Genomic DNA, 18,548 nt, shown 5'->3' with positions numbered 1-18,548 from the left:
TGTAAACGGGACATGGGACCAAAAAAAAGGGATCCTTGAGCTTATTGCAGAATAATATCTGAACCTGCATGTAAACACACTCAGTGATGTCATTATTGGTCTTCTTCATAGGTGTGTCACATGGGTTGTTATTGTTTACATAGTGTTGTGTATGATGATTCCTGAACTGGGTTTATGTGTATATTTTTTGTTTTTCAACCATGCCAGGATATCGGACGTACTACACTACTTTTTACTTCGGAATAATTTGTTTGTTTGTTTGTTTGTTTGTTCTTTTGGTGGAGAAGAAATTCTACTCGTGAGATGTACTTGAACCTTTGGTTTGTTCCTTCTTCTACAATACTGTCCTCAACCTTCTGCTCTGATACTAGTTGTTTTCTACTCACCAGCACGGCGCTGCTGCGTCACTGTACACATCTTTTTACTTTGCCTTCCTTTTTTCATTATTTGATCTCTTCTTTGTGTGTGTGTGTGTGTGTGTGTCTTAAAACTGGATTTTGAATTATTTATTTGCTGTATCTCGCGGTTTAGAGTCGGTTTGCATTTCTACTCACATCCCAGCGTATTCTGAGAGATAACAGGCCTTTCATCGAGCCTCGGCTTTTATCGTGCACAGCTCTGCTAAAAGCACACGGTCAGCTTTTATCCGGAAACCCATCTATATACTAGAGACATCCATTAGACAAGCAGACCAGCCATTACTTCTGTTACATCCATTAGGACCGGCGGTCCTATCCGTCCACAAATGCATTTACAACACTGCAGGCTGACTCCGATCACACCTGAACCACTTCAAGATTAAATGTTTCTTTAACCAAATAATAACCCTAACTTTAAAAAAGATTAAGTTGTATAACCCTTCGATTATTCAATGATACGTTACTCTATTTGTAAAATGAATTCTTGAATGACCTTTTTTCTTTCTTGGTATGAGTGACGTTTACAAATCTCATCAGGGCCTATCTACTGTACTCAAAGTGCTGTGTGTTCTATAATTATCCAATACCATCCATTACAGATATACTGTATGCTGTGTAGCATTGTTCCATTATGATTTGGATTGATTATACAGCAACCACTTCCAAAACGGAAGTTAATTTACAGCAGCTTCATCAGAATGTCTAGTTGGCCTATTATGTCAACAATCACTGGGATGCTACCATTCTACAACTCTCAGTTAAACAACACTGTGTTCCCAGCTTTTTTTTTTACTTAAAAAGGCTTTAAATGTCAGAGATGCCATTCTTTTTTTTTCTCTGTTCTGCTGTGATTAAAGTTTGAAAAGTTATGTGGGTGTATCTGAATTTTTTTTGTGATTTCTCATGGAGGCTCATTTTTATTCTCAAGTCTCACATCAATGAGACCCAGTTATGCATCTCTTATAATACCAACACATTTAGAATATAAGTGGCCTCTTTCTATTCACTTTCAAACAAATGTAAAAAAAAATCGCTGGTTTATGCCAGAATGGTTGTTATGTTGTGTAAAATGCTTCGGGCCGTTATATAAGAGGGCAGAAATACAGAGGAATGTTCAATCTTGGTATGTGCAGGAGGCTCTACCGGCTGACTTAATTTGTGAGTTGAAAGAGCCCCCTGCTGGATACGCAGATGTCTTGAGGTGGTCGGGAGGTTTGTTTTCTTTATTGGCATCAATCTGTCCATCAGATTGCTGTTTGTGTTCACCTCAGTGATTTCTGTCTTCCAAGGCGCAGGTCGGTGGCTATTTGCTATTATTGCTCCAGACAATAACGCTGACCTTTTAAAGTAATTTGAATGATATGGGGATAAAGAAAAGAATGCATGTGGTGAACTGGGCTGTTTTGTTTTTCAACCTTCAATTGTTCTGACAGGAACAACTATATCCGTATGTCAAAACAGATTGTCAATATAGACGTTGACCACGTGTTCTTGTTGCGTCCTAAAATGCACGTGATTATAATTGAAGGTGAAGAATGGCGGTTAATGTCACGTGTCCATCCCTCCTACTCCTTTTATTTTTTTTTATATATTTTTTTTCGTCTGATTTTTCTGTCCTTTTTCCTCCCATCCCAATTTAGTCGTTATGCCAATTCCCCCCTCCCCTACCTGGTCGTTGTGCGCATGTGCCCCCTACTGGTCGGTCAAGGGAGCCCTGAGGTCTACCGCATGCTTCCTCCGACACATGCGGAGACAGCCAAGCGGCTCTCTTTTCACCTGACAGCGCGGACTCTCATTGGTGAAGTGTAACGTGTGGGAGGTCACGCTGCCTTCACCACTTCCTGTCTTTTGCTGTGCAGGCGCCCTGACCTGACCTGTAGGAGTCGCTGTCCACAACGCCCGATTACCACCCCATCGACTTCCCTCCCCCTAACTCAGCCAAACGAGTTAGTGTGACGGCTGGCCCAAGCCGGAGGCAATGCTGACACCTGGATTCGAGACCGGAGTCTCTCGCATTGGTGACGAGCGCAATCTCCGCTGCGCCACCCAGCCGCCCACATCCCTCCTACTCCTTGTAGGTATTATATTAAATTTTATTAGACTGGGGACGCAAAATGACACAGAAGTGACTGCAACCCATAGTGCCTCTCGAGCTGTCAAGTTCCCAGTATCCATTTGCGAGCGTCAATTGTCTGCTAAAAGTCGTCAGTTAACAACAATGGTCTTTTAACAATCAACTCATCTGTTTTCTAGAAAAAGTCATTTGTTGTCTGTACCATGGTTTGTAAAGCGGTGGCGATGTATATATCTCATCTCCTTTCACGCTTGTGTCCTTTATTTATGATGGTAATGTAGTACGCCATTCAACGTCATAGCTGCCTGATATAATCTAATCTGCGCTCAAGTGTTCCGTGTTAATAAACTCGGTGTACAACGCGATGATGAGATTGCGCCTCAGTACGGGTCTCATGGAAATTAGGAACAGACACGCCTGTCTGAAACGTTCTGTCTTCCACTTGTTTGATTCCCATGCAGCTAATTATGTGTGTTCATGGCATTCTACTACGCAGTTATACATGTTTGAAAGTGTTTTTGTTCAACATCTACCTCGGGTGAATCTTGGGTGACCACAAATCAACGACTGCTTCTGTATCCATACAGACACATCTCATGACACTTAAATTAACCCGTAAACCTCACTATGCTCCACTCCACAGAGAAAAGCAAGTGGTGGAAACACTACATCTATGCATATAGGTGGAGTAGACGGTGTCGATATCAGGGTAGTACTGTAAGGGTTCATCATTTCCTGGCCAGGCTTCGCCTGCTGCTCCCTCCTCCCCACCTCCACCCATGAACAATAGTCCTTCACCCATGAACAATATCCCTCCACCCATGAACAATAGTCCTCCACTCATGAACTATGCTCCTCACTCTGTACCTCCCCCTGCTGGACATTCATCTGAACTTCCCCTTATCTCCCTCATGCATACCCTCCTGGTGCACTGGTGTATCTTTGATGTCTACATGTCTCTCTGTGCCCTTCCCCTGCTACTTAGTCTCTTGCTCCCCTGTTAATTGTTATGTTCCTTGTTTAGTGGTTCCTTGTGTGGTTGTATGGTTGTTATGTTACTCAGTCTAGTCACAGTGTTCAGTATTTTTCTTGTGTGTTTCCTTCCTGGTTGTCTCACCCCACGTGCGTCTCGTTTTGCTAATTGCCCTGCTGTCTCTCTAGTGTTAACTGTTCCCCCTATATCTGGTGTGTGTTCCTTACCCTTGTTGTGGGTTCATTGTTTCGGTTCCTTGGTTGATGCTTGCGTTGTTACTGTTGTGTTCTTGTCCACTGTTCCTGATTCTGTCGTGCTCCAGTTTAATAGTAAGTGTATTCTAGTGTTCCATGTTTTGTTGCTGCTCGTCTTTGATTTCACGTCACAGTACGTTTTTGGTTAGTGTTTATTTTGTAGTTAGTTTTTGCAATCCTTTTTCCTGCCAGCCTTGCTGAGTTTTTGTTCTTGCCCTTGGAAAATCATTTGTTTGTTGCTACTGCCCATTTTTGAAGAAAATACCTTTTTGTTACAATTCACCCTTGGCTCCACGTCTCGTCTGCCTATCTACCTATCCTCTCCTCGTTCTGTTCTGCTATTGGGTCCTCTACCAACACGATCCCTAACAGTATCGTTTGTCCCTGAAATTGTGTGTACTATGTGGTTACCAGATATCTGGGGTTATATGTTACAACACTTTCTTTACATCCTTCACTCTGCCTGCCTTAACCGTGTGCAATAAATATGATCCCATGATTGTTACTGGAAATGTGTGGTATTTTCCAGCACCATTATATTTGATTACAACTGTTTGCAAATATGCACGAGAGCTCAAAATTATGTTGGTGATTTGTTTATTTTAATGTTGCATTTCTGTGCATGGCCAATTGCTGTCATTGTTCCACATGTGCCATCACGTGAAACACTGTTTTCACTCAAATATTGTATATTAAATTAATAAACAGTTTTTAAAAATCTCCATCACTATTCATGCAAAGTTACTTAATCAAGTATGGGTTACAATGCTGGTCCTGCTATTACAACAGTGATTGTTTGCATTGCAATTTTGCCTCCTGAGAGAGGAATAAGGAGGTGAAATCCAAGGTTTTACAGGAAGCATAATTTTTAAATAAGTAGTTTGTTTAAATCGACTTTTGACATTTTTGGCTTTATTTTTGGTGAACAAAATAATAATACAAAAAAACAATAAAATTTTGCGCTTCTTATATCCTTACAAATTATATTATCACCCTCGAATGATACCAGCACACAGAATAAATTATAAAAAACACTAGATTTCTGGAGGTAATGATTCTGAGCAAACATGACTGCTCCATTTACTATATATGTTACGCAAAAAACTGCCAGTTCTCTCGCTATACAATGAGACACAAATCTCACATTTGTTACGGTTGTTTTGTATGAAATATAATTAACCACATTTCAATAACAATTTACAGAGATTTACAGCATACATTGAAGTCGGTTTGACAAAAAAAAAAAAAAGGTCCTGTCCATTTTTATCCTCTCCTTTTTACGTTTATTTTTGGATGGCAGAGCTCGTTCTGTAGAAACCTGGCTTCAGCAGGTTTAGCTTTGGTACACGGTACGATACATGCGGCACAGGAAAGAAATGAAAATGCAAAAGAAAAGAAAAAGAACTCCTGGGTTTCAGCTGTTGCTCCGGCCGGGGACGTTCCTGTGAGAAACTGGTGGGGGAGGAGCTTTTATTGGACATTATTGGCGGGAAACAGAGGAGGAAAGAAAAGCAAAATGCAAGTGGGTTGAAAGTTGGATAAACAAACATCACGGCTCACTGATGCCATCGCTGCTCATAATAATCACGTCTTAGAAATGCGAGCACCCATTTGTTTCTGAAAGGTAACAGAACATCTCAGGTATAAAGGAAAGGGGGGGGGGGGGGGGGACAGCTACACCAGAATAAGATGGACTTTGCAGCGTGTGAAAAATAAAATAAAAACAACATAATTTTAGTAGTTGTGTTTTCTTTCAATTTGAAGTGGAGGACTCCTTGGGGGGCGGGAGGCCGTGTGGCTAAACATTCTCACTCGAGACCGCTCCGAGGGAGTTGTCCGTCCCATCGGTCTCTCTGAATGTCTCTGTCTCTGTGTGTGTCTCTGGCCCCTCTGTGTGTCTCTCTCTCTCTCTCTCTCTCTCTCCCAAAGTGGCTCTCTTAGTTCCCTGGGGGCCCCTTCAGCGAGGAGTCCTGGAGGGCTCCGGGATGGAGGTTGCAGGCCGAGGGGTCACAATAGCCGGTGGGACCGGCTGAACCGGGAGACCCGGGTACGCCCCCCTGTCCAGGGCCACCGGGAGGTCCCCGCTCACCGTCCCGCCCGTCCGTGCCGTAGCCGGGCTTCCCTGGCTCACCTGGGGGGGGGACACACACAAAATCATTATGGGATACTATCGACACTATTAGATGCTTATAATATACTATCCTATTCAGGGCGGCTACGTGGCGTAGTGGGCAAGGCACTCGCCACGAAATGCTGGAGACGCTGGGCTCGTCAGTTCGAGCCCAGCGCTCCACATTTGCTTTCAGTTTAGCTGGTCGTCCACAGTAATACACATTGGCCGTATTACGGGGAGGGAAACTGAAGGGTGGGGATCGGGCGTTGTGGACAGCGACTCCTACAGGTCGGTTGGTGCGCCTGCGCAGTAGAATCAGGAAGTGTCGGGGGCAGCGTGAGCCTCCCACGCGTTACTCCTCGCCACTGAGAGATCGAGCTGCGCAGGTGAAAAGATGCGACTGCTGTTACCTCGAGTATCGGAGGGGACTTGTGCTATGTATGACTTAGTCCACATTGCAGCCGGCTTGTGGGAGGCAAGAAACAGCGTCCGTGACAGGGGAGGGTTGAATTGGATGATACGAAATTGGGATGGGAGAAAAATATAGAAAAATGGGAGAAAAAGTGGATAAAAAAAAAATATATACTATCCTATTCCATCTAGTTGGTCAATCTTGTTGGTCTCGTGAAACTAGTAAATGCTTGTCTTTTTGGTTCAGGTACCAGCAAGCAATGGTACTGCCATCGTTGTGATAACCAGTTCAGTTATCAAAAAGTTATGTAAAATTCATGTTTAGCTAGTAAATACTGTCAGGTCAGTTATCAAAAGCTCAAATAATCAATTTCAGAGTGAAAAAATCAAACAAACAATGTACTCAACCCAATAAACCTCCCCCAAAAAAGTGAACATAAGCCAGTAGTGGGCTAACTTCCATCATGGATTGGACCTATAAACGAATACTATACAATACATTTCTACAAAAGGAAATCGTAGTAACTGAGAAAAACTAAAAAGTAAATAGTATACTATAATATCTACTAGGGCTGCTCCCTAATAGTCGACTAGACAAATAATTGGTTGATTTGGTCTTAGTCGACCACAAGTTTGTTAGTCAATTAATTGATTTTATGCTTTTTACCATGTTGCTATTTCCTGAAATATTTGGTAAGCACTCGATTTAAAAAGGTCTTTCTGCATTATCACATACTGTAGTAAACTACCTATATTTATGTCGGCCAACTAAGCCAAGGGCCACTCTGCAACATGGCAGGGACTGCCAGTGGTCCCCCTAGCTGGCCTGGGAGTTTGAAAAACACTGATCTAGCAGTTTTGACAACCATAGATTTGCAGCAGCTAATGTTAGCTACTCACCAGGTAGGCCAGGAGCTCCTGGCTGGCCCTTGGGTCCTCGCATTGTGGGGCCCCTGGTACCTCTGTCGCCCAGTTCACCTGTGAGACAAACACACACAATTTTAATTATGCAATAGAAATATGCAATGATGACGGATGTCGACGGACAGCAAAACGAAGCCGTCCGGAGTCGTCAGTTTTAGTTCATCGGTCATCCAGTGGGTTGGCATCTGTTCACATTCAATTTGGTCAGTTTGTAAATCAACATGTAAAACCCCAAACGTTTAATTTTTTTTTAACCATTCAAATTCCTACGTGAATCCATTTCCCGAATGGAGTGAATCGAAAGTGAGTTCATCCCGACCGTGCTGTGCTCTATCACTGTACATAATAATACTATAACACTGTACATACATCTGATTAACACTATTACTCAGTAGTGCTCATTTATATAAACTCTAGTTTAATCACTTGTACATGTATATTACTATTGCACTTTACTGTTACATTTGCACTCTGGTTAGATGCCAACTTCTTTAGGTTGTACTGTACTTGTGCTGTATGATGTATAAATGTATAATGACAATACATTTGAATAGGGATGTCCGATATTATCGGCCTACCGATATTATCGGCCGATATCGGCATTAAAATGTGATATCGGAAAATATCGGTATCGGGTTTCAAAAAAAAATAAAAATAATTACATTTCTATAACCTTTATTTACCCAGGCAAGCAAGTAAGAACAAATTCTGATTTCATTTATTGTCAAAAGTATGCATAATGTTGTGGTAATTCCACAACAAGAGATATGTAATGTTAATTACCTGAAATTATTCTGTTTTTTGGGGGGGGAAACCCTGCATATATCAGTATCGGTTGATATCGGTATCGGAAATTAAGAGTTGGACAATATCGGTATATCGGTATCGGTAAAAAAGCCAATATCGAACATCCCTACATTTTAATCTAGTCTAATCATCCTCACCTTTAGGTCCTTTGACACCGAAAATTCCAGGTGGCCCTTTGAGTCCAGGAAGTCCTCTGGTACCAGCCTGTCCGGGGAACCCGTTGTCTCCGGGGAGACCGGCGGGACCAGGGGGTCCAGGTTTACCAGGGAGACCGGCGGCACCAGACTCTGGCCTCCTCAGACTGGCAGCCATCTGGGCCAGTTGTTCTGGTTAGACCACAGAGAGAGAGAGGGAGAGAGAGAGAGAGAGATAATGATGAACACACTAGCACTTGACAATGACAACGGTCGGATGTGATTGCCTCGTCTCCCAGGGGTGAGAGGGGAAGATGAAACCTGTCGCTCTTTACTTTGAGCACACACGAAAGAAACTACAAAAGAGAGACGATGCTCGTTAAAGCTGCAGTAGGCAACTTCAGAGAAAGTAGCAAGGGTGAGTTTACCTTTAGGCCAAAAACATTTGATTGATTATTGATGGAAAGGAAAGGCCACTTTAAATTAGTACAGTGTATTGCACTACCAAAGCTACCTAGCATGTCCTATATGCTCTGTAAATAACTATGTACAGATACCGAGATGTCACACCATGTTACCTGTTTGTTACCTGTTACCTGTTTATTGCACAATGTTGTTTTATTGGATTCTATTATATGTTGTACCACTGTATTGCACATCGTTGCGGGCAAGACCACCCGCATTTCATTGTATACTTGTATGCCGTGACAAATAAAACTCTTGACTTGACTTGATGCAGCAGGGAGCTGTTGTTTTTGGCCAATCAGATGTCAAACTAAGAACACCATCGTGTTCGAAAAGTGATGCAGAGCTCTATTTCCGCTGGGTAGGTAAACTCACTCTTGCTAATTTATCCTAAATTGCCTACTGCAGCTTTAAGTTTTCAACAAAACTGTCTCCAAGCATAACTGATTGATTGATTGATTGAAGAAAAAGAAAAACACCAGCTGTGCCAGGGCAGTAAGTGCATAGGCCTATAAAAAGAAGAGCCAGGATAACACAGTGAAGCTCTAAGGCTTATTTCCATGGTGGTCCCCTGACAAGAATCATAGTTTTGAGTTATCTTACAACCTCCAGACCCTCCAATGGTGTAATTTGCAATACAATACAATACAATACAATACAATACATCGGTCCAATGGTTTCAGAATCTCAAGGTGGGATTGAAACAGAGCGGGCTGAACCTCTGGTCATCATATGGTCCTCCTGAGCCTTTCTGTTTTTATTTGAGTTCATATCTGTTTTCCCACTCTGTTCTCGGATCCAACAGAGCTGCGGTAAATTGAGCTGACAGTCAATAAAACACTCCTTATTCCAGGGCAATCAGCGCCAGAGCCAAAAGAAACTGATGTTCTCAGGATATAAATCTCTTATGGCTCTCTCCTCGATGTGTGGTATTTTACACTTAAAGATTCCAAAGCCCCCATCCACACCCCTTCCCCACCACCACCACCACCTTTTCCTCCACCACCACCACCACTACCACCACCACCTCCTCCTCCACCTCCACCACCACCACCATCTCCTCCACCACGACATCCACCTCCACCACCTCCTCCTCCACTACCACCTCCTCCACCTCCACTACTGCTGCTGATGAAAATGCATGTGTCTGCTTTGGCTGCTTGGCTGTTTTTTTTTATTTATTTATTTATTTTATACAATTTTTCTTCCTGTCTAAGATTTATTTTCCTGCCAGACTCTTTTCACTTGGAACGGCGAGGTCTGCTGGAGGTGATATCAATTTTTTAACACACAGGGTATAAAAAAGTCATGAGTTTAGGAGACGAGTTGTGGGACCAGGGAGGCACAGAGCAGCAAAGGAGGAAGAGAACAAAGGCTGTGGCTTACAACTGAAACACTTCCCCCCCCCCCCCAAAGAATGTGTGTGTGTGTGTATATATACATTTATATATATAAATATAAATGGCTGAAAAAATAAAGAAAATCCCGGGGCCCCTTTTCATCCATCAAATAAACAGGTAGAAGCGTTTTCTTCCAGCTGGTTGTTGAGACTGTCTTTCTTTTTTCACACTCTGGGTCTTTATCATCAAAAATAAATAAATAGATAAAGAAAGAAAGAAAGAAAGAAAAACACCCAGGGGGGCGCCGGGGAACAACAGAGGTGTGAACATCAGGAACGATTGCATAATAATAAGGTGTACCAGGGGAAAATACTTTAAAAGACAAGGAAAACGAGGCACGGGGGGGGGGGGGGGGGGTGATTTATGGAGGTCAGTGTGTTATATCGGTTGCCCTTACCTTGCATAACGCGCATGCAGACTTGTCTGATGTGCTGATCGCTCGGCTCTTTACCCTGGAGATGAAGGGGGGGAACAAAAAACGACGTGTATTCATGAATATACAACGATGTGTCATTGTGTCATTGGGGGTGATATACTCATATTTATCACTTATCCTATTCATGTGTTTTTACCCAATTCTGTTGTCTTCTAGATTGATTCTCACAAAACTATTGGTGAAATCTTTGGAAATTCCTATGAAATAAACGAATAAACAGCTTGCACATGGCAGCAGGGCTCCAACGTACACTTATTTATAAGATAAGATAAGATATTCCTTTATTGATCCCCTTGGGGAAATTCATTATTGCACCAATGTGGAATTTATTGTCACACTTCCTATGACCCTGCTGCTGTTCAATATGATATATATATCAATTGGATTATCTATCATGTGATTTTCCATACCTAACCCGTAACCCCTTAGACTGACGGGCCCACCAGCGGGTCCAATCGATTAGCTGTCTTTCACAGGCTCTAGCAGGCCGCTTGTCTGTCCTTCAAGCTAGCATGAAGGTAGTCATATCGTATGAAACTGCAGGAATCCATAGCTCACTGGGGGAAAAGGGGTAGATATTGCTCCCTGAATCTCCCCAAGGGGATCAATAAAGGAATATCTTCTCTTATCGTATCTTAAACTACTTTGGATGGGTAGAAAATGGGCATGTGGCCATTTCCCTTGACCCCTCACTTCAAGATATCAGAATGAAAATGGGCTCAAGGAAACCAGTGTCCCCTTCACAGCCATGCTAGTGCCATGCTGTTTTGGGCCAAAACCATGAAATAGAACATTTCTTTTTTATTATATATTTGCTTTTTCTGCATATTGGGGTCCAGTCTTGTATAGGTATGACTTGATCTCGTGACATTTCTTTTTTAAACATGACCTCACTGTATACAATGATGACCTATTGTGACCTCTAGGATAATCATAGTTTCATGAAACTTTACGACCTGAAACTAGAGATCTAGGCCAGTCAGAGGATGTATAGTATAATAAGCCTAGCTATAAGGCAATAAGTGGGGTTTTCCTAACCATTTTCAGACAAAAATCTGTTTTTTTTTTTATACCAAATCAGTGTTCCTCAAGGTCTTGGTGTTTTAATGTGGTATTTTGGAGGGATCTTTTACAATTCTTGAGTGGTCAAAAATGGCTCTCTTTTGCAATAAATATGTGTAACCAATGGTAGCATCTTGTGAGCTGTAATTGAGCATGGGGATGCCAATCAAGAAACCTCTTGAATCTTGAATCAATCATTAAGACCATTACACCCAAAGCTACTCTATACTCAGAATCTTCATCATTTGAATACGCAGGTTTCAAAACATAATGTTAATTGCATATCGATAAAAGAAAAGGTCGACATACAGGGTTGAGCTGCGTCTCCCAATGAGGACACCACCCAAAAAGAAGCGTAGGGCTTTAAGACTTACCGCTGGACCCTGTGTCCCGCGGATTCCGGGTGCGCCCCTGTTTCCTTGCAATCCGCGTGGTCCGGGTGTTCCTGAGGGTCCCTCGATACCAGGCTGGCCTCGAGCTCCCTCGGGTCCTCTGATGCCGACCTCGCCAGGGTTGCCAACCTCGAGAAAGAGAGAGAGAGAGAAGAAGGTTCTAAAATCAGCCACTGAAGAGAATCCAGGAACACATCAGATGAGATAAAAATGACACGGCTGGTGTTGGATAAGTATTACAAGACATATAATATAAGACAATATAATATAAGACATATAATATAAGACAATATAATATAAGACATAATATAAGACAATATAATACTCAATGCTTTACGTGCTGATCCATTACTTTCACAGAACGGTACAGATTTAAACCATTAGTTCGGGGTCATTGGACAAAAATTATCTCAATATAATCTGTTTTCCACCGTCATAAAGATCTATAGCGTCTTTCCGTTTGAAACTGTGCTGAGAATCAAGTGGCTTCGTTTTGATTGCCGTCACGATGCAGTGGCTCGTTCGCAAAAACGCCCCGTTTCATCGTCCCAGTATCGATACCAGTATCTGTGTCGGTGATGCCCCCCTCCCCCCCCCCCCCCTTAGGCTGAAGGTCAAGTCTGGTTGAACTCACTGCTCCTTTAGGTCCAGCCTCGCCCAGATCACCCTAAAAGACAAACGACAAAACAAAAGGTGGAGGAAGTCAGTTTAAAAGGGAAGTCTTTGAAGTGTTGTGGTGGCAACACTACTGTGGTGTAGTATAGATGAACACTGTAGCCACGTCATCGACTGTACACTACTGTGGTGTAGTATAGATGAACACTGTAGCCATCGACTGTACACTACTGTGGTGTAGTATAGATGAACACTGTAGTATAGATGAACACTGTAGCCACGTCATCGACTGTACAGCTACTTACAACTTCACCCTTGTCTCCAGGGTTTCCTTCAGCTCCCGGATCTCCCTAAGAAAACAAAAACACGTAAGATGACAAGAGAGTTGACGAAGGATCATCGAAATAAATGTGAATGTTAGTCAAAAGAATAGCACCACTGGCAGAGAGAACGGCCATTTAGAATTCTGGATTCCATACCTGCTCTCCTTTAGGTCCCCCATCTCCACCTTCTCCCTATAAGGAGAGTCCAGAAAACAGCACATGTCAACTGGTGAATGAACTCTTCTTCACCCCACTATAGTGGATCTACAACTGGCTTTTTGAAACATTTACGACACAATGAATTATAAAATAGTATTATGTTAGGCCTTTCTCCGGGGCTCATATCATGTTTTCATTTCTAACACTAGAGGGGGCTGTGGAGCTGTATTAGTTATTTTGTTATTACCCAGGCAGGCAGGCACATTACTAGACGGTGTTTATTCAATGAGATAGCAAAATCCCCTTTCTTTCTCTGTGAATAACATGAGAGTAGCCTAGAGCCTCGTAACGTAATTTGGGGCCTTATGGCTGTTAGTGACAACAGCGACTCTGAAACGTCAACGATGCACTGAATCCACGACACATTTCTATCATGTTCCCACCAGGTCAAATGTCAGGGCAGCAGTGAAGTCAAATCATAGCCAAAGGACCCAAGGTTAGCCCAAGGTTTCTATCTTTGTCATTTCAGCGTTCAATTGTCCACCGGGCACCGCGTCTTGATGCGTGGTTTCTGTTGGGAGGGAAAATGCGAGGTTTGTCTCTTACCCTCTCTCCCTTCACTCCAGGCACACCGGGGGGTCCAGGGAGGCCAGAGAGACCCAGGTCACCTTTAGGGCCCTGCAGGACACAGAAGACATCTGAGTCACAAACACTGAGACACACAGAAGACATCTGAGTCACAAACACTGAGACACACAGAGGACATCTGAGACACAAACACTGAGACACACAGAGGACATCTGAGTCACAAACACTGAGACACACAGAGGACATCTGAGTCACAAACACTGAGACACACAGAAGACATGAGACACAAACACTGAGACACACAGAGGACATCTGAGTCACAAACACTGAGACACACAGAGGACATGAGACACAAACACTGAGACACACAGAAGACATCTGAGTCACAAACACTGAGACACACAGAGGACATGAGACACAAACACTGAGACACACAGAAGACATGAGACACAAACACTGAGACACACAGAAGACACGAGACACAAACACTGAGACACACAGAAGGACATCTGAGTCACAAACACTGAGACACACAGAAGGACATCTGAGTCACAAACACTGAGACACACAGAAGACATGAGACACAAACACTGAGACACACAGAAGACATCTGAGTCACAAACACTGAGACACACAGAAGACATCTGAGTCACAAACACTGAGACACACAGAAGACATCTGAGTCACAAACACTGAGACACACAGAAGACATGAGACACAAACACTGAGACACACAGAAGACATGAGACACAAACACTGAGACACACAGAAGGACATCTGAGTCACAAACACTGAGACACACAGAGGACATGAGACACAAACACTGAGACACACAGAGGACATGAGACACAAACACTGAGACACACAGAAGGACATGAGACACAAACACTGACACTCAGCACAATGTAGTCATTAGGATCCAAAGAAAGCGCTCAGCTGTGGCCTTTGTGCCGGCCACAAAGACGATACTCTGAACTTGTTTTGTTCCAGTCTTTGATTTAATTGATTCACCAAGAAAAAAGATTGGAAGCCTAGCCTTGTTCTCTATTTAGCAATGATGTTGTTGATTGGTCAAATTGACTGGTAAAGCCCAAGAGGTTTGGTCAACACTTTCCCTAGAAGATAGTTTACTGTATGATACTGTGAAGGCTGCTATCCTTCGTGCATATGAGCTTGTTCCCGAAACTTATAGGCAGAGGTTTTGAAATTCCAAGAAAGCTGCCAACCAGACCTTTGTAGAGTTCGCTAGAGAGACTCTCTTTGATACGTGGTGGTGCAGCAAGCAAGGCCTCGGATCAGAGAACTCATTTTGTTTGCCCAAAGCGCATTGTAGTATTAGTTGGCAAAATAGACATTTATTTATATGAACATGTTTCAGATCATTACTTAAGGGTGCGCTGTTGTTTTTAATCTTCATCATGTGTCACAAATTCCCACTCATTATCTCTTGATGACTCTCAAAACGAATGAATGTGCAGAACATTTGCAGTTTTGCAATATGTGGGGGATTATGTACGTAACTAATCGGCATTGTTGTTTTGGCAAAGTGCCTCTGAGTGCAAAGTGCCTTTTATATTCAATCGAAAAAAATAAATTGATAGTTAATAGTTGTAATACTAGATACAATTAAATCACAGTATAATGCTGCATCCTAAATCATCTCCTGTTATTAACCCTTCATTATTACCCCTTCATTATTAACTCTTAATTATTACCTCTTAATTATTACCCCTTCCTTATTACCCCTTCCTTATTAACCCCTTCCTTATTAACCCTTCATTTTTACCCCTTCCTTATTAACCCTTCATTATTACCCCTTCCTTATTACCCCTTCCTTATTAACCTTTCATTATTAACCCTTCCTTATTACCCCTTCCTTATTAACCCTTCATTATTAACCCTTCATTATTACCCCTTCCTTATTACCCCTTCCTTATTAACCTTTCATTATTAACCCTTCCTTATTACCCCTTCCTTATTAACCCTTCCTTATTACCCCTTCCTTATTAACCTTTCATTATTAACCCTTCCTTATTACCCCTTCATGATTAACCCTTCCTTATTACCCCTTCCTTATTACCCCTTCCTTATTAACCCTTCATTATTAACCCTTCATTATTACCCCATTCCTTATTACCCCTTCCGTATTACCCCTTCCTTATTAACCCTTCATTATTAACCCTTCATGATTAACCCTTCCTTATTAACCTTTCATTATTAACCCTTCCTTATTACCCCTTCCTTATTAACCTTTCATTATTAACCCTTCCTTATTAACCCTTCATTATTACCCCTTCCGTATTACCCCTTCCTTATTAACCCTTCATTATTAACCCTTCATTATTACCCCTTCCTTATTACCCCTTCCTTATTAACCTTTCCTTATTAACCTTTCATTATTAACCCTTCATTATTAACCCTTCATTATTACCCCTTCCGTATTACCCCTTCCTTATTAACCCTATTAACCCCTTCCTTATTAACCCTTCATTATTACCCCTTCCTTATTAACCCTTCATTATTACCCCTTCCTTATTACCCCTTCATTAATAACTCTTAATTATTAACCCTTCATTATTACCCCTTCCTTATTAACCCTTCATTATTACCCCTTCCTTATTAACCCTTCATTATTAACCCTTCCTTCTTAACCCTTCATTATTAACCCTTCATTATTACCCCTTCCTTATTAACCCTTCATTATTACCCCTTCCTTATTAACCCTTCATTATTACCCCTTCCTTATTAACCCTTCATTAACCCTTCATTATTACCCCTTCATTGTTACCCCTTCATTAATAACCATTCCGTATTAACCCTTCATTATTACCCCTTCCTTATTAACCCTTCATTATTACCCCTTACTTATTAACCCTTCATTATTACCCCTTCATTATTAACTCTTAATTATTAACCCTTCCTTATTAACCCTTCATTATTACCCTTCCTTATTAACCCTTCATTATTACCCCTTCATTATTAACCCTTCATTATTACCCCTTCATTAATAACCCTTCCTTATTAACCCTTCATTATTACCCCTTCATTAATAACCCTTCATTATTACCCCTTCCTTATTAACCCTTCATTATTACCCCTTCCTTATTAACCCTTCATTATTACCCCTTCCTTATTAACCCTTCATTATTACCCCTTCCTTATTAACCCTTCATTACCCCTTCATTATTACCCCTTCATTGTTACCCCTTCATTAACCCTTCATTATTACCCCTTCATTAATAACCCTTCCTTATTAACCCTTCATTATTACCCCTTCATTAATAACCCTTCATTATTACCCCTTCATTAATAACCCTTCCTTATTAACCCTTCATTATTACCCCTTCATTAATAACCCTTCCTTATTAACCCTTCATTATTACCCCTTCATTATTAGTATTACCCCTTCATTATTACCCCTTCATTAATAACCCTTCCTTATTAACCCTTCATTATTACCCCTTCATTATTAACTCTTAATTATTAACCCTTCATTATTACCCCTTCATTATTAACTCTTAATTATTAACCCTTCATTATTACCCCTTCATTAATAACCCTTCATTATTACCCCTTCATTATTACCCCTTCATTATTACCCCTTCATTATACCCCTTCATTAATAACCCTTCATTATAATAAAAAAGTAAATCCAGGTTGAAGCAGCTGCTTACACCTCTGTGAGTCACCTTTGCTGCTGGCTCGGCAAGTGATGCAGAGCTTGTTCTATTTCAACTGGACATACGGACATAGGCTAACTCTCATCTCTTCAGAATTGCCTACCCCACCTTTAACATCGCTTCACTCTTTCTTGCTTGGCCTGTTAGTGTGTGTGTGTGTGTGTGTGTCCTTCCTCTAGAGGACACCTTTGATGGTTGATGGCCTGTCTGATGAATTCTAGGCAGGGAACAGAGGGCTCTTTCAGCCGGTGGCTGGTCTGAGGTCTCTCCTTACTGTGAAAATAGCCTCTATATGCCATCCCCATCTAGGCCCATTCTCTGGGAAATTCCTGCCTAACCACAGTCAGGGCCACACATTACCAGGGTTCTCCTCTTCCTCTCTCTCTTTCTGCATCGTTCCCACCTTTGTCTTCATCCTCTCTCATGTCAGTTTACCAGAGGAAGATCCTTTGTGGCGTCTCACTGTCATGGCACTTTGTGTAAGACCAGTTCAATAGATGCGCTTCGTAACCTATGACATTTAACCTATGCCAATTTACATGCTTCATGAAGGTAGATCAAATCTTCATTATACTCCACATTGAAACCTCACATTTAACTTTCACATACTAGTTGTCCTCATATCTAGTGTTCTGACAATCAACCTGAGGATGACAAGTGTGAGTTCAGTCCCATTGTGAAGTCAGTGTTGTCTACCCTGGTCGATGATTTCATTCCTATCCATTGGAGGCCTGTTGCGATCCAATTTGATCTTAGAAATAATGTGTAATTTAGAAACCTCAAACTTGACAGGTGAATGTTTGTACCTTCTCTTGATAAGATAGATAGATAGATAGATAGATAGATAGATAGATAGATAGATAGATAGATAGATAGATAGATAGATAGATAGATAGATAGATAGATAGATAGATAGATAGATAGATAGATAGATAGATAGATAGATAGATAGATAGATAGATAGATAGATAGATAGATAGATAGATAGATAGATAGATAGATAGATAGATAGATAGATAGATAGATAGATAGATAGATAGATAGATAGATAGATAGATAGATAGATAGATAGATAGATAGATAGATAGATAGATAGATAGATAGATAGATAGATAGATAGATAGATAGATAGATAGATAGATAGATAGATAGATAGATAGATAGATAGATAGATAGATAGATAGATAGATAGATAGATAGATAGATAGATAGATAGATAGATAGATAGATAGATAGATAGATAGATAGATAGATAGATAGATAGATAGATAGATATAGATAGATAGATAGATAGATAGATAGATAGATAGATAGATAGA

The 18,548-nt window shown here is 41.4% G+C and overlaps 1 protein-coding gene across 2 annotated transcripts in view; it reads right to left on the bottom strand.

The window, feature by feature from the left end:
- Positions 1-5,458: 5,458 nt before the first annotated feature.
- The window catches only part of col9a1b (collagen, type IX, alpha 1b), a 55,151-nt gene continuing 42,061 nt past the window's right edge, over positions 5,459-18,548 (bottom strand). For both annotated transcript variants that reach the window (XM_084321624.1, XM_084321625.1), the window contains 9 exons: positions 13,568-13,639; positions 12,959-12,994; positions 12,785-12,829; positions 12,499-12,531; positions 11,847-11,993; positions 10,372-10,426; positions 8,113-8,301; positions 7,145-7,222; positions 5,459-5,851 (listed from right to left, as the gene is read on the bottom strand). In XM_084321624.1, the coding sequence (XP_084177750.1) occupies positions 5,658-5,851; positions 7,145-7,222; positions 8,113-8,301; positions 10,372-10,426; positions 11,847-11,993; positions 12,499-12,531; positions 12,785-12,829; positions 12,959-12,994; positions 13,568-13,639 (849 nt within the window). In that variant the 3' untranslated portion in view covers positions 5,459-5,657. The remainder of the gene's footprint in view (positions 5,852-7,144; positions 7,223-8,112; positions 8,302-10,371; positions 10,427-11,846; positions 11,994-12,498; positions 12,532-12,784; positions 12,830-12,958; positions 12,995-13,567; positions 13,640-18,548) is intronic.

Source organism: Notolepis coatsorum (assembly GCF_963971535.1).
Source record: "Notolepis coatsorum genome assembly, chromosome: 9".
NCBI lineage: Eukaryota > Metazoa > Chordata > Actinopteri > Aulopiformes > Paralepididae > Notolepis > Notolepis coatsorum.
Note: the sequence above shows the minus strand (reverse complement) of the source record. Positions and strands in the feature narration are given on the sequence as shown.